The sequence below is a fragment of the Siniperca chuatsi genome, linkage group LG19 (assembly GCF_020085105.1).
Source record: "Siniperca chuatsi isolate FFG_IHB_CAS linkage group LG19, ASM2008510v1, whole genome shotgun sequence".
NCBI classification, from domain to species: domain Eukaryota; kingdom Metazoa; phylum Chordata; class Actinopteri; order Centrarchiformes; family Sinipercidae; genus Siniperca; species Siniperca chuatsi.
Genome location: NC_058060.1, coordinates 16049558 through 16077495, shown reverse-complemented (window position 1 = coordinate 16077495; position 27938 = coordinate 16049558). Strand labels below are relative to the sequence as shown.

The window sequence follows — 27938 nt, the reverse complement described above, 5'->3', positions numbered from 1 at the left end:
GACACCCTAGGCAACCAGCGCTACAGATATGGTGTGATGTGGAGGGAGGATACTCCTGGCTGTGCAGTGTAAAAAACGGTGGAGGGGTGAGGCAAGAGCACACCTTAGACTATTAAAGGTTTGTACCACACTAGGGCTACACCCTAAAAAAATCAAATCACACTCTAGGTGCCAGAATGCCAAAATATCACAACACTGAGTTAATGCATAAAGCCCCCATATAACATGATCTGATCAAGGTTTACATTGGAACTTGTGCAAGTGTTTATTTTCAGTCTGTGTGGGTAGAATTCCATCCAAAGGTGTAGTTTCCACTGGCTGGGAGCTGAATGAAAGTCATCATAGAAAGCACAGTGTTGTACTTGTCAGACCGGTGTTGCAGTGGGTGTGGACTGCAGGCACATAAGAACCCAATGGACTGGCATTTACTGCGCACTCAGAGGGGGACACAGATTGGATTTTTCCTACATAGGACAAACAGACAAGGCTTATGGTTGTGATACTTCCTATGATATAGCCGACGCTACTCTAGAGGAGAAGAGGACTAGCCCGGCGCGTGGTGATTTGTTTTGAGTGAAATCAGAATGGAGTTAAATGGCACAGCTCAGAAGCATGGTGAGTTGGTGTGTGGTGACGCACAGATTACAGATTTTCTGTACTGCCTATTTAATTCTACTATTACTGTATCCAAGAAGAAGAATGTAATTTTCTTTTCGTAAAGCATTGCAAAATCACCCCTGGAGTGAGTTTCCTCATTACTGTCTAAGAATAACAGTGTTTTTCTAAAATCCCCGAATGGATCACTGGAGCCAGTCAGAGGCGTCCCAACCCACTGACATTAAGATGTTTTAACACTAATAAGATTTTAAGACAGAAGGTGAGGCTACTTTATAGACCTTTCCCCCCAAGTGTTCAAAGTCCTCCACAGCTGTGGACAGTCACCGCTGCAGGGAAAAGAACAGAGCAATAGATGTGACTGGACCCGCCCCATGAGGGGGGGAACTACGTGGTGGCTGCTTGTCTTCCTCACCGAGGACAGATTAAACAGCGACCGGATATTTTATTTTTTTTACATATTTTTACTGTAAACAAAACAGAAGCTAGTTCCACAATGTCTTGTTTACATAAACGTTCGAAAAGGACAAAATCCGAGGAACAGGCTTTTCAGGAGCGGGTGAAAAAAGTTTCGCAGGAGAATAGAAAACGCCTAGGTAAGTCCCCAAAAAGGTGCAAATGTGCCTTGGTGCGGAGCGGAGTGATTATTTTGCCAATAAAGGCAGGCGCGCGCGCACATGCACCTAATGTTTAGATAACCTGGATTTAGGAAGATCTTGATCTTATCAGCGTAAATCACTGATCATAACCTTGCAGGATACATCGCCTGTTCTGTTTGTGTTCTGCGAAGTAACATATGTGTGGTTTATTTATTTATTTAACAGGGACATCTGATCTGTCTTTCAAAAAAGGGACACATGAAGACGTTTAAACCTTAAAAAGAGCTTAACGGACAGAAGGAAATTCCTCTGTGGTGTTTCTTCTTCGTCAGTCTGTGCCTCCTGTGTTTAGCACAATGTAGCAGCATAGTTTCATGATTGATTAGTCATTTTGAAAGTGAGGACAGCAGAGCAATAAAATGTAAACTGTTATGAAGAGTGTGGCTATTACAAGACAATATATGAGGGAAATTCAACCTTCTAATCATACATTATTTAATATAGTACAACCTGTTGCACCATCTTGTTTGTTTTGGTCAACCTTTTCATTTAGCATTCATAAATGGGACTTTTGGAGCATCTGACCCTGTGAAAAGTGTCCTTAAACTTTCTCAAAACGTTATTTTCCTACTGGAAAAACAAAATGCAGAGTATTATTCTGTACCCAAAGACAGGACACCAACTCCCTCTCAGGTTGTGTGTGAAACCTTATCATTACCTAATTCCCTAGAGCCATCTCTCCCTGTCATTCCACATTAATTCTTGCCATCTTCTTGCCCCAGCTTGCCCCACAGGCTGCAGGCAGTACTGTAGGTTAAAGATAATTTCTTATCCAGCCTTGCACCTGAAACTGATTACTCTGCAAAAAAAGGAAAACTCTGGAAAGCATTACCAACCAGAGCCATATTTGTGGCTGTTCTCTGTTCGCAACATAAAGCTGGTGGGCGACTGAAATCATGCACCTCTTCTTCACAGTAAAGTGGATTACATGACAAAGGAGATGACAAACAAGTCTGATTGGCGGTGGTGAAGCGCTCAAGCTGCTTTGCCCAATCCTCCTCCCTGCCTGCATTGAGGCCAGAGGCTCATAAACAGCCTCTGTGGTGTGATCTGGGAAAAAAATGTCTGTAATGTTGTGGCCCTGCCCACGACCTTGACACAGTCCCAGCTGAGTAGTGAATGTAGTTATCCTCAAATGCCTTGCTTACTGAGAGGACATTAGTTGCTTTCCTTTATCAAAGAGTAATACACATTTTTACTGAACTGCTCTGAGTTACATTTAATGACCATTTTGAGCTTGTGTGATGCCAAAAGCTGCGTGCAAAGTTCAGTCCCACCCACTTATACTAACTAATATCAACATTACTTCACATCTGCACAGATGGAAAACAAATAAACTAAACACTGTCCTGCCAACATCATAAGCTTATTGTGATTTCCTGTTGTACATAAATAATGAATCATTATTTCAGCAGATGTCACACACCCTTCCCAGAAAGCCATAATCAGCACTTTACCTGAATGACAAGCCACTGGCGCTGCTCATCTGTTGTGAAATGCTGTACTGTACACTGCTGAGAACACAATCACTGTGACAAGATTCACAATCACAGATTTATCAGCTGATTATGTTCAGATTTCTGTTATTAAACTACAGGGTTTTTTTCCAGACAAAATGAATAGTACAAAATAAAAAATGTGGAAAAATCAAACATGTTTAATGTTATCACGATGTTATTAGCCATTAGGCAGCAAGAAATTTCAGTCCTGAAACCTCCAAAATACAATTCTACTAAACTAAACTAAGGTTATAAAGGGACATGTAGGGTATGCTTAAAGGGCCACGCCACTGATTTTAAACAAAAGTCGATTTACTCTAGGAGTACTAGCCCGTGAAAAGACAAGATTCACCTGCCCTGCTGTTGTGATCTAAATCGTCAAATAAACCCTCTTTCAACATTTTCCCTCCCTCCTGTAAGTACAGTTGTTAAATTTGCAAAAAAAAGTTGGATTTAATTAAATGTAACTCAAAACTAAGACAATCCTAGCAGACTAAAGTGGCCTTGGATCTTCGAATATGGTAAAACGGCCATTATACCTGTGTTACAAAGTGAGGCAGGGAGGGTCAAGCAAACAGATGCTGTTGGTTGCATTATGGGAAATGTAGATCTAGCATTTTTTTTTTGGAGCTTGACCCATATTAGGGACTAAATATCAGGATATCGCAGCCTCTACTGCTATGATTTTGACTCTTCTTTTTTTAATCTGTCTCTTGTGAGTCTCCTAACTTTATGGAAGTGCAACACTAACTCACTTGAGAATCTGTTTAAGGTAATGGAAACCTGCCAAACATTTCAGAAGTGTATTGGAAACTTACTAACGTTATTTTCCCTTAGAAACAATGTCATAATTTCCCTCTATAAAAACACCCCTTGCTAACATCATAGGTCATCAAAATTTATAAAATTTGTGTGTGACCTCTCTCCACCCTTGCCACTCCTGCAGGTTTGGAGGGAGATGAAGATCTACAGTTCCTGCTGACCGGTGGGCTGCTGGTCAAGATCCGCTCGAACTCCTGGAAGAATAGCCGCTTCTTCAAACTCCAGGACGACTGCAAGACGTTGTGGCACGAGTCCCACAAGAAATTCAAGCAAAACCAGACCTGTGAGTGTCATCTTCTACTGGGTTACATATGTGTTCATTTCACTGTATTTTTGACTTGTACATCCTTCTGCTATTTTTCTGTCAACTTAGAGTTCTCCTTTGAGATCTCTACAATAGCTTCTTGCTTTACAGCGCGCACACAAACACATGCTTCAAATCTTACTAGTGCTACAGAATATGTGAGAAGTGATGAAATGGAAGCAACTCACACAGATACTGCAGCCAAAGACAGACTGGAAAATACTAGTGTGAATCCTGTCTGTATGTTTGTCCATGTGTGCGTGTGGGAGAGATAGTTTTCCTCCGATTCCTGGTTCAGTGATCCACTGTAAGGGTGTGAATGTATACATCCACTGGGCCTCTGGTAGCTCTGATCTCCCTCCCATCCCGGTGGCGGCTGCTACCGCACCTGATAACCTCTGCCCCGAGCCTGAGCCTTGAACAAACACTGAAAGACAGAACAGTGTGTCTTATAGTCCCCATATAGACACAGTAGTGATACTGAGCGATGTGGCCGTGTGTCATGTGTCAAAGCTGTTTTTTAACATGACTCATCCCCCTTAGAGAAGGCCATTTCCTTGTTTACAGAAATAAGCTGCATGTTTTATCGCTTTCCTTTGGGCCACAGCTAGCCGCAACTACCATTCAGCTCTAAAGTGCTTTTGCATAAGGTAAGAGAATGTGAGAGGACAGCACGTATTGTTTTTAACAATTTTTCGTATGCGATTCATCTGCTGCTCTGCTTTACTGAAGCAGAATATGTAAACAAATGCAAAACACAAAGCTGTATAGTATAGGTTCAGCTTTATTATCATTGGGTAGTGCTATTACATTTGATAATTCTGTTTTCTTCACATTGTAATTATGATTGTTCTACTTCTGGGCAACTTTACTGTTTTGGTTCTCTCTCACTGTTCTCATGGCATCGTGTTCAGATGCAGCAAACCCACTGCACACCCAGCATCAAAGCTCAGACTGAAAAAGTTAGCGACTAGCCGATGAACACAGTGGAGCATTTAGCTGCTACTGTTTTGGTGGAGAACAAAACAGAGCTAAAAGGAGAGTGAATATTGGACTTGGATTTGCCAGGTGGTCAGAAACACGACTCCAAATAAATGCTAATGTAAATAATGTACTGTAAATAGGCAACTGTTTGTTAACATGTTTGCATATCAACTTAAAAGGATGTCAGGGTTTTGTTTACAGCTTGTTTTGGCTGACCCACATAGCTAAAAAAACAGTTGTTACTGCTCAGTGTATCGCTGTTAAATATAGAACTTTGCCTGAATAAACTACAGTATAAGCTTCCTGATTTAGGTCAGGAAACATCAGATTAAATATTTGATGGCAGCTTTTTGATACTTGACACTGTTCATTGCTACAGACACACTTCGGGCGGTACTCCATCAGTATTCAGATGTAGTTCCTGTAAATCATCCACGCTATGACTGAGTGAGAGAAAATCCCTCCACTGTGGATCACCTCTAAAGCTCTGTTTTATTTGTCTGTCTTTTTTCCCACACTCAATGACCGTCATTTAATAACATTCACAGACACACGCAGATAACACATGCACATGTGCACTGTCAGTGTCGTACGAGGTAGATGTCAGAGGCTTTGCTTTCCACTATAAAGATGACACACATATCTGATGTGACACTTCCCTCATGCTGTCAGTCTGCTATTAATCACAGAGCTAAAGGTGATTGTTACTAAAATCTTAGACTAATAAAGATCTTATAAAGACTTATCAGATCAGAATTTGACTAAACAATATTATGGGCTCATATTCAAACAAGTCTAACAGATTGGGTAAGTACGTAGTTATTGTTTTGCATGCCATGCCACAAAATTTATTTTGTTTATAATTTGCAGCCATTCATTTCCCACCTCAAGCCCAAGCTGAATGATAACCTTAAGGTCAAGTTTACATTCACACACTGACATGGCTAACTAATGCTCCGCCTCACTGGGAAACACCCTCTTCACTGCTAAATGTTTTGAAGAAAAACGTTTTAGAAACAGCAGTATGAACTTTGTCAAGTGCTGCCACAATAATCTCATTGTGTGAAATTTCATCTGGTATTCAAGCAATGCCGGCGTGACACGGATGACATGACTTGGACATTGTGGTTCAGCTCTCCAGATGGGATTCTCTGAAAATGATCCAAATTCACAATCCTAAACTCCTCTACAGATCTGTTTTTCTGGGGATAATGTGCATGCGCAGATTAAGCAAACACTCCTTTTATTTTGTCCGGTATTTTGTTCAACAGGCAGTCAGCTGGGTGTACACCACCAAGCCTTGGGTGTGTTTCACCACACCACCCCCTCACTATTGTGTTTTTCTCTTCAAGTAGTCTGACCTTTAGATCCATCCTGCCCCTAGATAGTCTTCCACTGTCACAGGAACAATGGTCGCTCTTCATTAGACTCTCCAACCCTGGGATGTAAAGGGTAGAAACTCTGTGATTGTAACCAAGCTACAACATATGACCTCTTAGCTAAGCCTGTGGTCTTTGGTTTTTTGTTACAAGGGCAGTTGTTGCCATTTAGCGTGATTACATCATGCATGCTCTTCCGTACATTAAGCTGCTCAACAACATAGCTGGCCCCCAACGAACAAATGGGTAAAAACCGGCTGTGTGTGCAGAGACCTTCAGTATATGTTGTCTTTGTGTGGGTGTCTGATACAACATATTTTAGTCCTAGTCCTGTCAATTGTAGTATTTTATGAAGGCATGTGTTGCCCACGTGTGTGAGGACAGGAAATCAAGGCAGGCCAGATTGCATCAAACTGTTGTTAAATGCAGTAATCAAATCTCTGTGGAATGTGTTTGGGTTGCTCAGCGGACACCAACAAAATGTCTGAGAGACAATCTCTTAGATAGTCTCAGAGGGCTAAACTAAAACTGTTTAGCTGAAATTGCTCAGTTCAGTTTTTGGTAAAGATTCTGGATTGACCTACTGTTGTTATGTAACATGTTTGGTAGCTGTGTGTTGGATATTGAGTAAGAAAGAATTCTGTTGTGCAAGTTCATATCTCACCACACACCAGATCTCTAGAAGTTATTCTTCATTTCGGCATGAGATAAGAGATTTTATTTTGGAGCAAACAACACACTGTTGTGCATTTGGAAGCTAAAGACCCAGATTTCCTTCAGGAGCTGTTAGAGACTAAAACAGAGCAAGAAGGAGAGCGAAAATTGGTCTTACATTCATCATGTGGCTAAAAACACCAATCCAAATGAATGCTGATCTTGCTGCATGTTTGATGGATGTGTAACTGTTTTCTGACACGCTCGCAACCAGAACTTTACAAGGTGATGTTAGCCGTTTCAGTTGTTGCTGAAACCAGTTGTTGTCTGGTGCCTTGAGTGAAGGCTACAGAACAGTGAGCTACCCCACACAAACAAAAGCCTTCCTGTAGATAAGATGTAAAAACTGTTTGTGGCGCTCTATGTTGTTTTGCCCATCAGGACAAAAAGTCTGCAGCCACAAGATACGGACTTGTCTAAGGAAGGATTATCTAGTTTTAATAGAATAGAATAGAAAAAGCACCTGAAGCCTTGATGCAAAAACTATTTTTAATGTAGAATTTCTGCAATAAAGTTTCTTGCGATAAGCTACAAGTATGCAACTGTCATCAAAGGCTGAACATTGTTGTTCTCATTAATCTGGACATTTTGGACTGTTCTAAATTACAATACTTGATTACTAGTAATAAAAAATATAAATATAATAATGTAATATTATAAATACTTTTTTATAACATGTATTAAAAAGACTATTTAAAAAAACTAGAGACTTGGCTCCATATCCTAAGGGGATGTTACATGTCTAACTCACTTTAAATCCACGTTTAAATTATTTGAATATTGTCTTTGGCAATAACAGCATGTTGAAGTATTGTTTAGACTTGTTCAGGCTTCTCTCTGCGTGCATTCTAGTGTTTTGAGGTCTTACATCTGCAAACTCCAATTATTACTAAACTAACCTTTGGCAACGTCTCAAGGGCCAGTATTTCCAACAAACCATTTCCTCTCTCCAAACAGTCTCCATTGATGACATTGATTCAGTGCGCCGGGGCCGTCAGTCTGAGGGGCTTAAAAAATACACTGAGCCCAGTGTTGAAGAGCAGTGCTTCTCCATCATCTTCAAGGACCGCAAGAAAAATCTGGACCTGATGGCAGGCAGTGTGGTGGAGGCGAATCAGTGGGTCAACGGCCTGGAGAAGATCATCAGCAACATGCGCAACCTCAACCCCCAGCAGAAGAGTGAGCAGTATCCTTGACAAAGCCTGTAATTCAGAAATGTGTTTGCATACATGTTTCACAAAAGTTTTTTCTGTTGAACTATTGAGAGGAGACATTGCAACAGATTTGTTGTTTTGTTCTTTATTAGTTCAAATATGTTGCAAAATCTGAAAGAGTGCTTGAGTTGTGTACTTGGCTAGAATAAAAACCAAATCCTTAAATCTAAATGCCAGTTGGATCATCAACTGCATGCGGAAAGCAGACAAGAATGAGGACAACATGATGACCCTGAAGGAGCTGAAGCACTTCTTGCGAGAGATCAACATTGAAGTGGATGACACTTATGCAGAAGAGATTTTCAAGGTGAGTCTCTCATAAAATTCATCAATGAGCCATTGTATCTATATTTAAAGATCAATATATTATCCATAAAAAGCATAGTTCATCAAACTTAAAATCTAGTATGTCTGGTTGATTGATTATGTCATCATGTCTCATGTTGCATAGAAATGTGACACGTCCAATTCAGGCACCCTGGAGGGCTCAGAGATCAAGCATTTCTACGACCTGCTGATGCACCGGGAGGAGGTAGACGTGATTTATGGGAAGTACGCTGGACCAGAGGGTCAGATGAGCGCCAGAGACCTGCTGAACTTCCTGCTGAATGAGCAGAGGGAACAGGTGTCCATGGAGGACGCTCTCAAGCTGATTGAAAAATACGAGGTGGATGGGACAGGTAGGGTTAACTCGGAAATAGAGTCATTAGTCTTTTGGGATTTTATACAACACTACACAGTATTGAGAGACATGTGGTTAGCAATTTTGTGAACATATTATCATTGCTTTGATTTTGTTCTGCAGTTCACATTCCACGTATCATATTCATCGTGTCTGTTTGTTTTCTGTCCACCAGCAAAGCAGAAGAAGCACTTGACCAAAGATGGCTTCCTGATGTACCTGAACCATGAAGATGGCTCCATCTTCAACCCGGCTCACAAACCCGTGTATGAGGACATGCACCAGCCCCTCAACCATTACTACATCTCCTCCTCGCACAACACATACCTGATGGAAGACCAACTCAAAGGACCCAGCAGCACAGAAGCCTACATAAAGTAATTACTCTTACCAACATACTGTACATAACGTTAACTGAAGGGAACTGGAGCTCAATTCCTGATAACAGCTTCACCCCATATTGCTAATTGTATTATTTTTACATAAAAAGCAGCTTGTCGACCAGATATTACCAGGAACTAAACTTACAGTAGGAACTAAATCAGGATCTAAAAGTACTTTTTGCCCATCCCTATTTGCCTTTCCATTGCATCTAAACAACTGGAGATTCAGGCAAATTAGACCAATAAAAGATTGTTTGCAATGCTCTTTTTGCATGCAGGGAGACAAACACAAAATCATGTTGCTCTTTGTAATTTATTGGTGTGCGACTGTAAGATCTATGAATGGATGAGAGACTGAACATGCCTCCACGTTATTGGTGTTTTCTGTTTCTTTTGTTATCTACATTGAAATTAGCAGCAAATAACGTTTATTTTCTCCTGCACCCTCACTTTTTCATACTAGTAGTAAGGGAGTTAGCTACATAATTTTGTTTAAACATCAATAATATTACAAGACAGTTGAATCCCAAGTCCTAATTTATACTAGCGACAACCAATGTCTACTTTCAATTGGACTGAATGATGCACACGAGTTGTAGCAGTCTCGAGGTGAGGGACTTTTTAGGGAAAATGCAGATAAAGTTCCTGGAAACATTTCTGCGATGTACAAAAGGGCAGGAGTGATCCCAGTGGTGTGCAGGTTTTCACAAAGGTTTTCTGTCCTTGCAGAGCACTGATGAAGAGCTGTCGCTGTGTGGAACTGGACTGTTGGGATGGCGCTAGCGGCGAGCCTGTTATTTACCACGGCTACACACTCACATCCAAAGTGCTCTTCAGAGAGGTCATCAAAGTCATCAAAGAATACGCGTTCAAAGTATGTGGGACAGGATGTATCAGGCTACTAATGTTGATGGTTGCATGCCATTTCCATTGCTGTTGTTCTCATTCATACAATTATGAAGAGGCTGAGCTCCACCTTTGCTGAATGATTGATTCCTTTGTTTTTCCAGACGTCTGACTACCCAGTGATCCTGTCCCTGGAGAACCACTGCACTGTGGAACAACAGAAGCTCATGGCCCATCACTTGATCTCCATACTGGGTGATGCTTTGGTCACAAAGCCTTTGGGCAAAACCATGCCCACAAACTTCCCCTCACCTGAGGTGTGTGGCCTTTCACCTCAGCTCACTGATTCCTATTACATAACATTCACAGTCTTTAGAGCCTTGCTGTAAATACCCTCCCAAATAAACACCAAAGAAAGATCATACCTAAAAATTCCAAGTTAATGAACCACTCTGCCAGATTTGTTCACTTCCCTGTTTACTTTAACTTGATATTACATTTGCCAGGAAAGGAAGCTGATGAGATTAAAGTAACACTCATTATGTGAGCTCCAAATAAACTACTACCTCTGCTCCTCCTCCATGTGTTGATAATGTTGGTCCACAAGATCTGGAGTTTTGCATTGTCGTAGTGAGCGCTTAGAGAGCAGTTGTTTATTAACTAATAAGTTGTTACAAGATCTGACTGTGAGGCTCAGTAGTATGTGAGAGAACACCTTGTTTGATTAGAGAAGTTGTTGACCAGTAGAATTTAATTTGTATTTGAACAGAGGTTGGTGTTTAGTGTTTGTACACAAGGCGTGCAAGGAATGCACACATTCATTCAACATTATATTAATGTTGTTTTTACTTGTACGAACTGGCTTCATGATTGAAGTTTAGATATTTCTGCCTCTCTTTAAAAGACTTTTTGGCCTTTGCTTGCATTTCTTTCTTTTACTGTTTTCCTCATTTTCCCTGTATCTTTCCATCTTTAAACCAAAAATAATATATTTGATAGTAAAGACATCTATGACTCCCAGATGAACTGAAAAATGTTCTCATTATTAGGAGAGACACACAAAGAGGGGATTAACACATCAAATCATCTTTCAGTGACTTTCTCAAGCCCTTGTGGGCAGCCCTGTTCAAATGTAGCAGCCATGGGATGAATGCCTGTGGCATTGTCAGCCTCAAATGAAATTATAATTATACATTACACAACATTTTCCTTTCTGTCATTGGCTGTTGAGAGGGCGTGAATAGCAGTCACCAATAACACGTGTTTCGTGCCATTGAAAAAGAACAATATGCTCCCCTGCATTTAGCAATTACGTGCCACATTACTGTACAGTATGTGTCTCAGGACAACGCATAAAACACATTTTGTCTGTTTCTGTGCAGGAACTGAAGGGCAAGTTCCTCATCAAGGGAAAGCGATTGAACACACTGGATGCTGCCTTCAACAATAACAGCACCATAGAGGAAGACACTGTGTCTGAGGAGGATGAGGCTTCAGATTGTAAGAATGGCCAAAAAGCTAAACCAAAGGTGTGTCAAGTACTCATTTGTAATACATTTTAAAATACATATATTTTCTTTAAATATTGTCTTTGAATGTGCAGAACGAAATTGATCCATCATCCCGTCCTCTTTTAGAAATCAAAAATCAAACTTGCCAAACAGCTCTCAGACATCGTCATATACTGCAAGAGTGTCCATTTTAATGGCTTTGAGCACGCCAAGGACAAGCAGGCCTTCTATGAGATGTCGTCCTTCAAGGAGAGTAAAGCTTTCAACCTGGCTGAGACTTCAGGTAAACGTGGCATCTTACTAACCTTACTGACGTGTTTCAGTTAGACAACAGACTTGATTGTGATTTCTCCTTAACAGAGTGTGAGAAAGGTGTGTCAAAGCATTGTTTTAATGTGTTCTCGTAGCTACTCCCTTCATCCATCACAACATGGACAAACTCAGTAGGATCTACCCTGCTGGCTCCAGAACTGACTCCTCCAACTATAACCCAGTTCCCATGTGGAACGTTGGCTGCCAGATAGGTACAGTCCATGCAGAAATCCAGCCATTAGTAGGCCTATATTAAGTGTTGTTATATTAACAGCAACAGTTTCACTTCCTTCTCTCTCTGATTTGGTTTTTAGTGGCGTTGAACTTCCAGACTCCCTCCAAGGAGATGCACCTAAACCAGGGTCGGTTTCTGCCCAATGGTTTTTGTGGCTACATCCTGAAACCTGAATTTCTGAGAAACCTGTCGTCTCAGTTTAATCCCAACACACTTTTGCCAGGGCCCTGGCAAAAGAGGAAGACCTTTCATGTCATGGTGAGAGTTATTTGAGGTTAAACATGAAATATATGTCTTTGTTAGAGTTAAAGATGCCATATAGAGTTTTCTTTTGAACAAACAAAGTTCTGTTTACATTCAGTGCTACTATCCCTGAGGCCTAACGAATATTTTGAATGCTCGTAAAATATTTGCAAAGGCAGTTGTTTTGAAAAAAATTATATTCATGTTTGCAAACTATCAGGTCAAAAACTCCACAAAGTACATTAAAGTTTGTATTTGAATTTGTATTTTAAATACTGACTTTTCATGCTGTAGACAAGATTTTTTTTTTGTCTTTTTCATATTTGTATTGTTACATTTTTGTGTGTTTGTGCTTCGTATCCCCATACAAAAGGTGATCACAGCTCAGCAGTTACCTAAAATCAACAAGGACAAAAACAAATCCATCGTTGACCCTCTGGTGAGAGTGGAGATATACGGTGTCCCAGCAGACAACGCCAGCAAGGAGACACACTACATCGACAACAACGGTAAGCATAATATATGGACACACACTGAATTATTCCATACATGGATTCTCAGTTTTTCTCAGAGCAAATGTCACACACTTTAGCAGAAAATAAATATATAAACTGTATATTAGTGAGTTGCACCAGCTGAAGAGTAATCCACCCCTGCAGGGTTCAACCCAATGTGGAATGAGAGCTTCAAGTTTGACATCCACGTCCCAGAGCTGGCCATGGTGCGATTTGTGGTGGAGGACTATGACTCAACATCCCAGAATGATCTCATTGGGCAGTACTGTCTACCGCTCACCAGCATACAGAACGGTAAGAAAGCCCAGCTCAAACAGCATGAAGCACTGAACTGGAGAAAGCAAGATGAAACAATTCTTCAAGCCCAGATGTTAGCAAGAGTGTGCTGTTCTAAAGTGTCAAGATAATAAGGAGCTGGGAGGGTGATCAGTGAATTATCACATCACGCAGAGGGGTTTACATTCACAAATATGAAGGTGTTGATGAAGATGTTGAAGATGTTGAATATGAAACTATTTGATAGATCATAATTATGCAGGTGTTAAGACATGATAATCAGGACTCTCTGGTTTTAATGTTCACTCACTTTATCATAGTCTTCAAACTGCATTTAACAGCAGATGTCTTATTTTGGGATAAAAAATGTGTCCTCCCGCTATTTTGTAATTTTCGTGTGACAAGAGTTGCTGACAACTTGTGTTGTAAATCATATGACTTCGGTTCCATCTGTAGCCATATAATTAAGTGGTTTTGACTCTGAGTTGCCTTTTTTCCAGGATATCGTCATGTCCCGCTGCTCACCAAGAGAGGTGATGTCATCTGCTCAGCCGGACTGTTTGTGCATCTCCAGCTCATCGATGCCCAGTAGGCTCGTGTTTGAAAAACCTTTATGCCAGCCAGTTTTTCCCCCGGAAACTCTAAAGGAATTTGTCCAGTTTTAAAGCTAAATAATATAACTCTGATTAAATATTTCAAAAGATGTTTCTTGGGGAAAAAAACACTTGTCATCTGCCAAGCTGCAGCTGCTGACTCACCATCTGTGTAACACTTTCCTGTCATTGCATGATTTTAGCTTTTTGAAAATGTTTGGTTGAGAGCTCTTGTATGGTAACAAGAGCAGTGAATGAGCGGTGTAGGAAATGATTTAAAGAAAGTCATTTAACTGTATTTTCCATGTTGGGGAGAGGTACAATATTTGGAAGAGTAAGATATGAATTCCAGCTGAAGATAAATTGTGTAATTTCTGAATAGTATTTTAATTTTTACAGATTTCTTGAGGCTTTACATTTTCCTTCAGGATCATACTCATGGACACAATGTATTTGTCAAGCAACACAACAAGCACACTGTTTTTGTTTTACAACTAGAGCAAGCCTTGTTTTACGTTTTCGCAATTTTGATGTCGTAATGATGTTGGTCACTGGAGTGCGTAGCAACAGCATATACAGTTTGATATCAAAAGATAAATGTTTTGCGCATCAAGAGAGAGCCACATGTGTTTGTGTGAATGTGTTCAGGTTGAATGTATATATATATATATATAACTTCTGTTTGACTATTGATATAATGAGCATATCAGTAAATGAACTGTATCATATATGAATCTGCTCTAAATATATTGAACCATAATTAACTTAATCAAGTATTTCGTGTCAAACAAATCCTAAAATTTTAAATCATACTTTATGTATATTTTTCATCATCCGATGTACTACAGCAGTTTTTTTGTTGTGACAAACTTGTGACTGTCAGGGCTTTCAGTATGTCTTGTCACTTATCTGCGTTTGCACTAGCTCTCAAATAAAACCCGCAGAGTCCCTGATTGAAGGTTTTGTGTGTTTATTGATAATATAAGTGATTCAGCCATGGCAAATGACAATAATATTCTGAGAAAACTTCAGGGTATGATCAGCATAAAACACTGAAAAATATAGATAAATATAAAGCATAACAGTTGAAAATAATCTTAATTTAAAGATACTTTTTGTCACAATCACAGCAATAAGATCATTCTAGTCAGCATGTTTAATCACTAACTTTGTTTGATGGCTGAAAATATTGTCAGAAAGTAAAAAACAAAAAACAATATGCAGATGAAATGGTCAAGGCCTCTACCACTCCTGTCTCAACAATTGCTAAAATGCTGCCTTAGTTTGTTTAATAAGTTTCTCCGCATTACAGTTAGACAGGTTTGACAACTTTTCTGCATAATCCAGCAGTGCATGTTTCTCAGAAAAGTCCTGCTTTTTTCTTCAAGTCACTCTGCCTCCACTTTGGCAGGCGCTGGAAATCAGAGCGATTTGTGCCAAGCAGGTTCTCAAAATCCACATCGGACAGGTAGTCCTGATATCAGAGCACAGAGGAGGGCAGAAAACAGTTAGGCTAACCTCTACTGTACATGCTGTGTTATTACATCAGGATACACACATACTAATTACAACATACTTAGACAATGGGGCCCTTGGCACAGTCATGTAAAAGGCCACCCACCCCTACTACACCCTTGACTGAAAGAGAAGCAAAAAAACTACAGGGAGACATAGTGTCTCTTTGTGGCCGTGTCTCTTTGTAGTTGTTTTGAATCTCTTTTTAGTTGTTTTGCATCTCTTTGTAGTCGTTTTGCATCTCTTTATAGTTATTTTGTGTCTCTTGATGGTTGGTTTGCCTCTCTTTGTAATCGTTTTGCATCTCTCTGTAGCAGTTTTGTGCCTGTTTAAGCGACATTATGCAGCTGAACCAGAACTGTCAGCTGCTGCTGTTAATTGAAAAACTTCGCCTGAACTTCAGTATTTAGTTTACACTGGAGACGAAGAGAGGCTGTATGACTCCCGTCCAAAGCTTGCTGCCACAGCAGATCCACACTGACATTCCTCTGCAGAAATATTACACTAAATACAACAGTATACTACACAAAATGTTATAGGAAACCATTAAAGACTGAGATGCCTGAGATGTAGGCTCTATTTCCTTAAAGCAGAGCTGCTCTGCTGTCTAACTGATTTAAACAGCTTTACTAATTGTGTGTTTGTGCTTTATTGTATTTCAATGAAATGTTATTGTAGTCTTAGTATGCTGTGCAGATGTAATACTGTATAAAGGAAAAAACTCAAATACAAATGTTGGATTAGATTTGGCAGATACTCAATATTAAAAGACTCTAATCAGGATCAGTGGCAAGAAACACGATGAGGACATCCCTACTACTGAGCGCTGTGACTTTACAACAAGAAGGCACGTTCACTAAGCCATCCATGCTTGCAGCATTCACACAATTATTAACACCTAGCACATAATGATTTCCATGTTTTTGTGCCATTTGCACAAGTCCGCACTCACCTCTCTCTGGCTGGGGTCTACTCCCTGCGGCAGCTCACTGGGAGACTTGTTGATGAGGAGTTCTGGGTCCACATACATACCAGAGCCTCCAGCAGAGGGGGACACAGTGCCACCAGCTGAGGATGATGGCGTGAAGCCAGAGGAGCCAGAGGAGGGGCACTGGGTCATGGACGCAGAGGCCTGGAGTCTCTGGGTGGACGGGCTGGTGGGAGTAGAGGGTCTGGGGGACAGATCACCTCCGTGGACCCTGTAGACTGGAGGTGAGCTAATGGGGCCTCCTGGAGCCCTGTAACCACCCCCACTAATCCCAAGAGGACTCTTACTGAAATTAGTGTTGTTCAGATCCTGCAGAAATAGGATATGGGTGAGTGAAATCGTATTTTTGGAGGATTTTTATGTGAAATTTGGGAGCAAACATCAAAATTGTAAACATTCACAGGTTAGTGACATTATGTATCACATGAGAGACTGTAGTTATTAGTCAATTAGTGTTAGGATTAGTGTCAGTCAATCACTTACAACAGTGATCTGTGAGAGAGATGCTGCATCACTCAGCTTATTTTTCATCTCCTCATAGGAGTTGCCTCCCTGTTGAGAAGATCAAGTGAGCCAGGATTTAAAATTAGTAAGCATGCGGGGTCGTTTTCATCGTCAAACAATCCATAAAATCATCCACATGTTCTTTCTAATTTCTGAAATGATTAGTTCGCACAAGATTATTCATAGTATTCATGTGATATTTGTGTCTCTTCGATAATCAGCGTTGATGTAATGGAAATGTACAGTCATATATGAGTACCATGAATGGTGATTTGTAATGCCTTAATCATGCCTCTGACTGAGATCAAAGAGAGCCTATAACCAACTCACGCTCCACTTATGAGGATCCCATGCATTGAACCAGCCGGTGAAGGTGGGCGGTTCGTATCCCTGTTTGACAAAAATTATGGGTGTGTCGGGGTCGCGGCCTGCTGGGTGGGTCCTCAGGTATTCCTGCGCACAGCTCCACGCCTCCTTGGTCTCGTCTTCGTTGGCTAAGTTTCCAACCCACAAGAAAATCTGAGGTGATTTGGAGAAAGAAGAAAATGAGAGATAAATCCCTTCCAGAGCACTGTGAACTAAGTGTATTTAATCAACTAAAGTCTGGCTCGTCACTCAGCTCCTTTGACCTCTCACCTCCTCCCAGGTGTCCAGCAACATGACATCCTCCTCGTCCAGGTCACTCTGGGCGAAGTCATCCACCTCGGTCATCCTAAACTGACCGATCTGATTGGAGCATTCAAACAGCCGAGGACTGTGTGGAGGCTCCTCCCTCTGCAGTCTGAAACAACACAACTGCATAATCTGCTCTGTTTGTGTGTGCATGTGTGTGCAGGCTATATTTCATGGGCTTCAGATGACATTGGGCATATTCCACTGACCTTGATATAAAAGTAATCCTTGCAGATTTAAATGTAAGCTTATTAATGTTTCAAAATATGATTAAAGAGCCTTTTGGATGGGTTTTGGAGAAAAGTCCTTGTTTATAGGTTATTGTAATTGTTATTGTTGCTGTATTTACTTTAATATAGATTTAAAACAAAAAGAAAACATGTAGAGAACAACAAGACATTTGGTTGAATAAACAGTTGTTAACATCTGGCTGCTGAAATGTCATTGAGCTAGAAACCCAACCAGCCGCAGATGAGCCAAAGTCAAATTTCTCAATAATATCACAAAAAAGCCAGATTCAAAGGTGTGATGTTGCTGCTGCCTGTGTTTACCTCTTGTCGCTGGCATAGGGAGCCTTTCCCCCCAGAGCTACCCAGAATTCAGCTGGCTCCTGGCCCTCCATCACCACCTGCTTGTCCTGCTTGGACAGCACATCAGACATCGCTCTCCCCATCACCCTCTCATCCCCGCTGCAGCCCTGGAGACAGACAGAAGCAGACATCAAACAAACACAGATTTGTGTGAAAATGCACACACACACGAACAGAAATTCACATTTTCGTTCTTTAAAAGGGAAGTTCATGTCAGGCTTTTGTGCCTACATAACAAAGCACATACCTTTCCATACCACAGGTAGCACATTTGGTCAGTCTTCAGCAGGAAAACATCATTGGTGTTGAGAGACGAGGCCCTCGCCAGCACTTCAGTGGCCTTGGTGTTCAGCTCATTAGTCCCTCTCACCTGGAACAGCCTGGCACCTCCGTCAGGATTGACCACACCAGGTCGGCCTGTACCACCCTAAAGACACACACATGCACGTACATAAAATGCATGCAGAGATTTGTATACATACACAAATATGCAAAAGCTTTTTTATTGCAACTTTCTTAATTGTAGTTTTTGGCATTTTCTTTTTGTATTGCAGTAATAATTCCTCCAGCCTTCTACTATAATTGCTCACAAAAACAGGATATTTGTAATCCAGTAAAAAAGAATCTTCAGTGAGAAAAATCGCACCTCAAAAATGATGAGTTTGCCTTTGAAAATAGCCAGGAAGTGGCGAGGCTCCTTTCCCATGACCACCCTGACCTGGACCGGGGCTCCATTGTACTTGTTATCAATGTTGACAGCCTGGTAGGCGCAAGCTGTGATCTCATCTTTAGTGGCATGACGTCCCTGGTGACAGACATAAAGTCGAGTTTATACAGAGTAGCTGTTCTTTTTTAACTTATCAGAGCCAGAAAGAGAGCTAAAAAACAAGGAAAATATTCCTTCTGTGATGATCCTGACCTGCCACATGTAGAGTATGTATTGCTGCTGGTTTGATCTTAGATATGTGTACAGCACCAAGTAGCAGTCTCCTCCATAAAACTGTCCATAAGTACTTGGATTTACTTCGGCCAGCTCCAAGTTCTCAATACGCCACACCTGACACAGACATGAAAATGAACAAAAATGTAAAAAGTTTCAGCATTTTTCCTCTCATGATACAGATATGAACACTGTCATTGAAGTTAGAAGTCCATCCACCCTTTGTGTTTGTGTGTACTTTGGCGTTAGACAATGTTTCTGCATTTTTTTCCTCACCTTAACATCTCCAGAGGCGTCATCCACCATGCGCTGCTGTGCTGCCAGTTCAGGACGTGCATGGAGCTCCATCACATCAAACTTCACTTGGTCTATCTTTGCTGTATGGAAAGTGTTCAGTATCAGAAATACATAATCATACATAGATTATACATTATCTAATCATGAAATTGTAAAATAACCCCAAATATTTAGAAATAAAAACTACTGAAATTAAATGAAAAGGACCCACAATAAGCTCCTTTATTGTGAAAATAAGCAGAATGAAAAATAATGATAGTCATCTAAGGTTAAAACATTCATTGTATTATTTCACAATGTTGTGTTATATTATATTATTTATACATCTAATAGTGCACACTTTGAGTCTCCATATAGCTGAGTGGGTGACCATCAATCTTAATTTTAACCTGCTAGGCACTATGCACTAGCAAAAGCTAAGCTATCTGACCCAGATGTTAATTAATTAAAGGCTATCAATATACTGTATATACTTATATATGTATATAGATAGATAGATATATTACCTATCTTTCCCATGCTGTAGGTGGTACCAAGACCCTGAGTTTGCCCTTTATCTGTCCAGGATTTGAACAAGTGCTTGAACACTGCTGACTCTCCTCCCTCGATCATCACATTCACACTGGTGTTGGATGGGTAGTTCTTGGCTTTGATATAGCCCTGGTAGAAAAGATGAGTGGAGTATCTTTCATGATAAATTATTACTATTTAACTTGGTGAACCTGGCAAAAGAGAACCATAATATTGAATAATTATAGAGAAAAAACAAAGATTAGTACAGAGAGTACTTTATTTGTAATATTCTGACCTACCTCGTGTAGAGTAAGCATTTCTCTGGCTTCTGATATAGTGTACATTTAGTTATTTGGTAAACTCACCACTGCCCTGTTGAGAGCTTCTCGCCGCTCTTCCTTGGAGGCCTGTTTGCCTTTCCACACCATCACACTGGAGCCTCTCTGGTCCACAATGTAACAGTCCTGACAGTGAGAGAAAAAAGAAACAATGAACATTGAGACAGGACTTATTTTCTATAACAACAGTGCCAAAGGAACATATTTGAAGGATTACATTGGAGTGCAGCAGGTCTTGCGTTAGAGGCTGCGTGGCCACTTCTTGAACCACTAGATTCCCGCTGTTTTCAAAAACGCTGAGGAGAAACACGAGGAAAAACAGTGTATGATTTTATTAAATGGGCAAAATATTCTCAACATGTTGCAGCAATGATGCCACAGATCAAGAAAAAAGTCCTTACTGGTAGAGTCTGACACTGGTGTTCTGCACCTGGTCAGGTTTGTCATCAGGAATGGCTTCCTTCAGCTGCCCACTCCTTTGGCCGAGCACAGCCATCATGACTTTCATCAGCTCTGGGGAGTCCTGCTCATCTCCTCCCTCCACAACACCAATCTGAGCTCGACCCCCTCTCTCCCTGTCCCGGATGTCCTGAGCCAACAAGACTGCCTGCAGAGAATGGAGAGGGGAGAGAAGATATGAGGCCAATGAGTGTGTAAACCTTCCTCAAAATGTGTTTTGAATTATTAAGCTTTGTATTTTTGACAGTGAAAATGCACTTAAAGTACATGCACTTTTTGGATATGAAAGCTGACATATTTGACAGCAGTTTATGTTCATTATTACAGCCTTCGCTGGCTTGGAATCATTTAAGAGATCCACAATACGGAAAGATTGACTTTATTGCTAACACTGATAAATTACCTACAAATTAAAAGATGGGCAAACGGATATCATGTATTTAAACAATGAAAGAAGTTGTTGGTTTGTCTTTTCCATCTTACCGCTGCAATCCAAAACATGTGATCATTTCCTGATATATGATGATTTGTTATACATTTACATATTCAACAGTGTATAAAGTATTTGAAATTTACACCACCACAACCAGCATGCTGCTTACATGTTAGTACATCAATAATAATAATCCTTTTGATAGTTGAAGTAGCCTATTTTGTTGGTTAAAGTTTTGCACTTTTACTTAAGCATGTTTTTTGAATGCAGGACTTTCACTTGTAATGGACTATTTTTACACTTTGGTATTCCTATTTTTACTTAAATAAATGATCTGAGTACTTCACCACTGTTTTTTTATAACCATTCAGAGAGGAAGATTACCTTGAGCTTCTCTCTCCTGTTGCTCTGGGGGCCGTTCCACTGCACTATGGCTTTCCCCATATCCAGCAGGAATACATCCCCATTGTTAAAGCTGTTCCATGACACCTCCACCTGCACACATGTACACAAACCTTAACATAATGCAGAGGTATCAAATAGTTTCCCTTTATTCAAATGGGCAGTATGTGCTGTCATGAAACCAATGGAAAATGCTCTGAGAAACAAATGTTGGTAACATAGGGAAATATTAATAAAACACCACACGGTCATAGCACTCCTCAGGCAATTAACACCCACTTTGACAGCTATGACAACAAGCATGCCATAATTTGTTTAGGAAGGAGCGCCAACACCCCTTGTAGGATGGCTGTGTGAAGCCTGTGATAGCTCCAGTGGGAGGTACTAGGCAAGCAACATTAATCCCTGTAATAGCCCTTTATTTTCCACTTTGCATACCTCTGTCGCTGTGACATGCTTCCTCCCTTTGACATGCAGCAATCGCAGGATGTTGTAGACATTTGTGTCAACGTGCTGAAAACCGGAGGCCACTCCACCCTTCTTGTAGCTGTGAAGAGATCACTGTACATTACCAAAGTTCAAGTGTAATAAAACAACAACAGCAGACTGAAAGCAGGATGGATGCAAAAGCAGCTGAAAGCATTTCTTGGTTTGTTAATTTTAAATTTGCCTCAACGTTACACAACCATGAAGCTAAAACATAATGAAAAGTCGGAGGTTAATGAACTGGGCGAGAGAAAACTGTTTTTCTTTGCTAAGCCTCAACAAAATAAGTGTAATTTGTGTCATAATGATTTCATGCAGAGGGATTACTGCTGTAAACCATGTCTCAGGAAGATTACAGCATAACTGTGTGTCTGTGCGTGTGTAACTCCTTTTTATTTGGTCACCACCCCCTTCTAGTTCACATACCAGCCCCTTTCTTTGACTCACATGAGGCCATTTTTGAAGTAGCTCCTGAACCGTGGCGACTCGTTGCCCTGCACCTCCCTGTGCTGGACCGGACTCCCACCCAGGTACTCGTCCAGCTGGGTGACGTAGATGGCTGCTGCACCTTGCTCATCCTGAGAGGAGGAGTTTCCTATCCAGTAGTGGATGTCAGCTGAAAGGCCTGAGCCCTTGTTCTCGCTTATCTGGTGAAAAACACAGAAGGAGACACAGATCAAAGACTCACACTGGCACACATGCTGTCAAGGCATGCTAAGTCACATGCCTTCATTTATGTTGCGCCTCACCGTAGCCTCTTGGGAAATCAGCCATGTGTACTCACATGAAGAACAATGTAACAGTCTCCCTCAAAGAAGTTACCAAAGCCTTGGGCTGGAACAGGCACCAGCTGCATGTTCTGAAGAAGAAAACAACAACAAACGTGTTAAATATTATGAAATTTTAAACAAAATAAGATTTTAGCACATCACACCTTACTTAAAGTACAGCAGTGTGACCAGAATGTCCACATACACAGTAATGTGGGTTGCATGATATTTGTTTACGGGCTGACTTACATTGATGGTCCATATCTGCAGGCCTGGCTTTCGGCTGACATTTCTAAATGCGTCTTGATTGTCATCGTTCATCATTGTGCTGAACTGAAACAAACACACATGTAAGGCCAGACACAATGAGAATAGTTTTAACTTGCATGCACTGAAAACTGTTTATTTTGTGCTATGTATAAAGAAATATACATACTATATGTACAGGTGTCTGATTTATGCAATAAGACACATTTAAGGCAGGTGAGATGTGTAAGGAAAAGATAGCAAAAAACAAAATTACAGAAACTTTAAACATCTTTGATGCTGAAGCACAAGATCTAATCTTTCCTACCTAGTAACTAGTAACATACTGTACTTACTGTAAGCCCAGTTTTAAGGTACTTTACATGAGTATTTCTATTTTGAGCTATACCACTTCATTACTTTTCATAGGCTAATATTGTATTTTTACTGCACTACAATGATTTGACAGCTATTACTTTGCAGATTAAGATTTTACATATAAAACATATGATGAGCTTATACATTGTGTTGTTACAACATTATACACCATATAAAGTTATTACAATTTGTTCCACCTCAACCAACTACAACTAAAAAATGCTGTTTACACATCAAAAATAATCCAATAACATAATACGCAACAATAACATCCACAAGAGCCTAGTAGTAGTTTTACTTTCGATACTTTAAGTAGATTTTTCTACCAATACTTCTAGAGTTTTACTTTAGTAAGAATTTGGATGCAGGTCTTTTACTTGTAATGGAGTATTTTTACATACATTTATTTAAACAGAAAATAACTTATTTGTTTTTCTTTTTTTGCAAAGCAATAACAAGCTTTGAACACAACAATATTATATTATAACATTTTAAGCTTACATGGCAAACTTAGCAAACAGTTTCTTGTTTACACATCCAGCAGATGCGGAGCAACATTAGCATTAATTCGAGTCGTGTTTCTGGCCACCTGATGAATGTACAGTAAGTCCAATATTCACTCTTTTTAGCTCTGTTTTTGGTCTCCACCAACTCCTGAGGGAAATATTTGGTTCTTTAGCTGCTAAATGCTTCACTATGTTCACTCGTATAACTTTGTCTGCCATTTAGTGCTGGGCAGGTACTGCACAGTTGGTTTTTAGCCTTTTAATTAAAACAACGGCTACCTGCTGCAAAAACGACACTATGAGAACGGTGAGAGTAAGTAAAAATTGAAGAAAAATTGTGGACTGGAAAACCAAAACAATAAGCTGGAAAACTCTTAAATGCTCAGTAGAGCTGAAGGAAGCTGCAGAGTGAAGAATTTGAATACTTTGAGAGGATTTGAATACTTCTTCCACCACTGCTTGTGATCAAACATATGTTAGAACCTAAAATAGTACATCAGAAAACACATATTCAATTGTAACTCCTCAAAAGTACTTCAGCAGAGAAACATTGCATTTTTGAAGCCTCCTCCTCCTCATTGCTCATCCTAACGAGTTCTTTTCACTGGAAACAGATGTCTCCAACATGACAAGTGAACAATTTCAAAAGATTGGATCTCTGACAGCGAAACACCTCTAATCCCCCTTATGAATGTCAGCTTGGCACCATAGCAACACACAAGTTCAGCAATCAGTCGTACTTAAACAGCATCTTGACTCAGATATCAGAAACAACAGCACTGATAAGCAAACACACTGTATCACCAGCTGAGCCAAGGAGAATATAGGCTTAGTGGTGACACACTGTATGGAAACAGGCTCTGTGGGATGTTACGCTGCCGGCAACATATCATGAATGCAAATGCAGGATCCATGCATGAAATGATTGTCAAATAGCTGGAGGAACTGTGGTTGCAGTTATTCTCCAGAGAAATAACTAAGCTATAATTCCTGCCTCAGAGTCTTTGCTCCAGGTGCAGGAATAAAATACCTCGCTGGACAGTGATTGATGGAGTGGGTGGTGTAAGGTGAGGTGAGATAGTTCAGGTCAGCTGTACTATACCAGGATGTTAACCACACCCTTCATTAATAATATCAAGGCTCTGGTATTCAGGATATCAGATAAAGAGGTGACACACACAGAACAAACAGAAAAAGGGGCTGAGATTTAAATAAAACAGTTGCCAAGAGTAACAATCATGGAATAACAGTAAATGTTAAAACATGTAACAGTAGCACAAGTAGAGAAGAGTCATAAAATCATCCAACTGAATCAATCTTAAATTTGCTAACATTAGCTAACATTAGCCACCATAGGCTATTGGTCATGCCAGACCAATTGAGGCTGTAGCAGCATAACTCCTGATTGTACTGTAAATTGAGCAAGGGTGCGTTTTACTGCTTATGAACTCAACTTTTAATTTGTAAGAGGAAGATTGAGTTATTTCTTTCTGGTCGCATTTAAATGAATAAAGTAAATATTCAAATAATAACAGTAATCACCTCACAATTTTGGGAAATGTTACATTTTTTAAATTATGTTGAAAGAACAGAGAGGAATTCTGCCTGTTGTTAAAAAACATTCATCATCATATCATTCACATGCCCAAACATCTATTGACCATTTTCTTTTGTTATGGGCAAAGGAGAGACCACACCCATGGCTACGCCACATGTCAAACTGTAACGGAAATCACAGTTTCCCTCAGTAGGCATTTAATATTTGACAGTGCATGATAGAATATATATATAACACACTAGGCTGCAAAACCAAAAATTCAATCAAAGCAAACTCACTATAAGTTTAAAGAAAAGGATCACATTCTCAACTGATTCTTTGTGATTAAATTACCACTTTTATTATCTAGTTCATTACCTAAATCAATTTCCTACCAGAGAAGAGAACGAGAACTCCACTTTACTTTAATTGATTAATTGTATTTAAATGACTTAAATACTTGACTAAATGGCATTGCTTATTGCCAGTTGTAGAAGGCTTTGGCTGTAGTGGAAACTCCCTGTTTTGAATGAAAAATAACCATTGTGCTCTGCAACCTGATCCTTGTCAAAATACGTTAAAAACTTAAACAAACAATTTCTGAAAAGAAAATTTGAATACCAACGTTGCTACCTTTACTGTGACAGGGAAGACTGGTTCCACTTCAATTAACCTGCGGTGTCCATTGACCCAGTGTACACAAAGAGCTTTGTTAATGCTCCAAATACGTCCTAATGTGTTCATCTCTATTTTATACAGTCTATGGTTCATCTCCATTTATTATGAAATTATGTAGGCTTAAAAACACCACATAAAGTCTGTTTTAAAGAATCTTTTTCAACAAATATCATAATAAAGATGAGTTAGTCTTTGATAATGATGATTTGGATAAAAGAAAATGATAGAGAAATGTTAAAAAAAACAGAAAATAATCTAGAGAAATATGTCACCAAAATAAAAGTATGGATCTTACCTTGTGTTGTGTCTGGCGGAGTGAAGGCCTGGCTGTCTCCTACAAGTTGTGGAAGTAGATTAGTGAGATGTTGTCTTTATGTAATAAAGTATTGCTGGTTTTACGTCCTGTGTGCAAGCTGGAGTGTGTGTGGCAGAGAGGGCTTGGTGTATTTGTCTCCACGCCCAGGTCAGAACACACCTGCAATTTCCTGTCTCGATATTTACAGTGCAACAACTGTAAATATGCCTCTTCTTACACTGTTTCCAGCAAAATGCAACACAAAGTCAAGATGCTTGAGAAATCATCTACAATACCTGGCTTGAGATGGACTCAAGCCTCACTCGAGGTCCTGATTGTATTTTAAGTAGCCAGCCCGAGTTGTGTTTATGTTCGACTGAGCCCTCAGCAGCACAGCGGGCATTACAGGGGCCACTTGACACCAATTATTCATTTCACAACTGTTACAACTAGCAGATGGGGAACTGGACTCAAGGAGCTCTGAGTGGTATTGGAAAGGAATCAGAGGATTTCTGTGGCTAAATCCCTCATTCTGTGCCTACTCACACACACTCAAGGAGGAACGCTTGACATTATTGAAGGTTTACAGCACTGGGCTTTGATCTCCCCACAGAGAAGGCATTGGCAGCTTGTATTTACATTTGTTTGCTAAATGTGGAGATGTATTAACATGCCGTATCCAAAGTGATTTGCACACTTTTTGAAGGAAAGGAAAGAAAGTCTTTGCAGAGTGTGGATGTTAATCCTTTGTCAAACACTGAATTGTATGTAAAGATACAAGAGACATATATGGCGGGTTAGTTGCTGAGGACAACCTTGAAATCAAAAATCAAGGCTCTAGTATTTCCCCAACAAAATCAGCAAACCCTGCTTCTGCTGACACCCCAAACATTTCCAAACTGTGTGAACAATCTGTAAACTTCTTCTGTTGCTTGTTGCAGTCGGTGCATGAATTATGGATGAGGATCCCTGCTGATGTTTTCTGTTCAGGGATACATCTATTACACTTGTCTTTGTCTTATATAGTTCACACAATCCCTGCCAGAGAATTTGAAAAAACAGATCGTTACGTAACTAACCTGGTTTTCTTTATAACCAACAGCTTCAAATCAACAGGCTTAGGTTTTTCTTACCTTTGACCACGGCTTTTCAGTTTTAGATTGAATCCTGGACTCCCTTATGAAAATATGATCATTTCAACAACGTGGTGAACTTCAGTCCACACATATCTGAGGGACAAGTTGTTTAATAGAACACAAAACTTCTTCAGGCTTGAACAATGGGCTCTGTAATGCCTAATCCACTGCTGCAGTTAAAGTGGTTGCTACGTAAGCGGAAGCTAAAAGTTCACATCAAGATATCACATGAAGCTGAGCTCCTCTTGGTTGCTCATTAACCAGTTTATACCCATATTATTAATGCACCTGCAGATCATTTAACCCTGCAGACAATGGAGCCTGAGCCTCTGTCGAAGAAGTCAGTAGTAGAAGTCAGTAGTAGACTTCATGCTCTTATGCCTCCAAACAGATTTTTTCCAATGTATAGATGGTAACTCATAGGAAAACAACACTTTTCTTTCAGTTGTCACTGACATTGCAGGCCAGC

General features: G+C 40.1%; 2 protein-coding genes across 4 annotated transcripts; one reads left to right on the top strand and one right to left on the bottom strand.

The window, feature by feature from the left end:
* Positions 1-372: 372 nt before the first annotated feature.
* Positions 373-14739, top strand: plcd1a (phospholipase C, delta 1a). Of its 2 annotated transcripts, none has more exons than XM_044176718.1 (15): positions 373-615; positions 3720-3878; positions 7934-8162; positions 8368-8497; positions 8642-8870; positions 9048-9249; positions 9985-10129; positions 10266-10418; positions 11484-11630; positions 11739-11895; positions 12020-12136; positions 12239-12417; positions 12776-12911; positions 13062-13211; positions 13694-14739. In XM_044176718.1, the coding sequence occupies exons 1-15, from the start codon at positions 585-587 to the stop codon at positions 13783-13785; spliced, it is 2256 nt and encodes a 751-aa protein (XP_044032653.1). In that variant the 5' UTR covers positions 373-584; the 3' UTR covers positions 13786-14739. The 2 variants fall into 2 exon arrangements, with proteins under 2 accessions (XP_044032653.1, XP_044032652.1); XM_044176717.1 differs by having other exon boundaries at positions 408-1211.
* Positions 14740-27655, bottom strand: vill (villin-like). Of its 2 annotated transcripts, XM_044176715.1 has the most exons (21): positions 27467-27655; positions 26334-26372; positions 22943-23026; positions 22708-22782; positions 22371-22570; positions 21876-21984; positions 21420-21530; positions 20545-20750; positions 20361-20439; positions 20171-20269; positions 19799-19952; positions 19272-19372; positions 18975-19112; positions 18702-18860; positions 18303-18482; positions 18017-18162; positions 17430-17574; positions 17124-17312; positions 16773-16841; positions 16254-16598; positions 14740-15260 (listed from the first exon to the last, which is right to left on the bottom strand). In XM_044176715.1, exons 3-21 carry the CDS (start codon positions 23015-23017, stop codon positions 15147-15149), a joined length of 2694 nt encoding a protein of 897 aa, XP_044032650.1. In that variant the 5' UTR covers positions 23018-23026; positions 26334-26372; positions 27467-27655; the 3' UTR covers positions 14740-15146. The 2 variants fall into 2 exon arrangements, with proteins under 2 accessions (XP_044032650.1, XP_044032651.1); XM_044176716.1 differs by lacking the exon at positions 16773-16841.
* Positions 27656-27938: the final 283 nt, after the last annotated feature.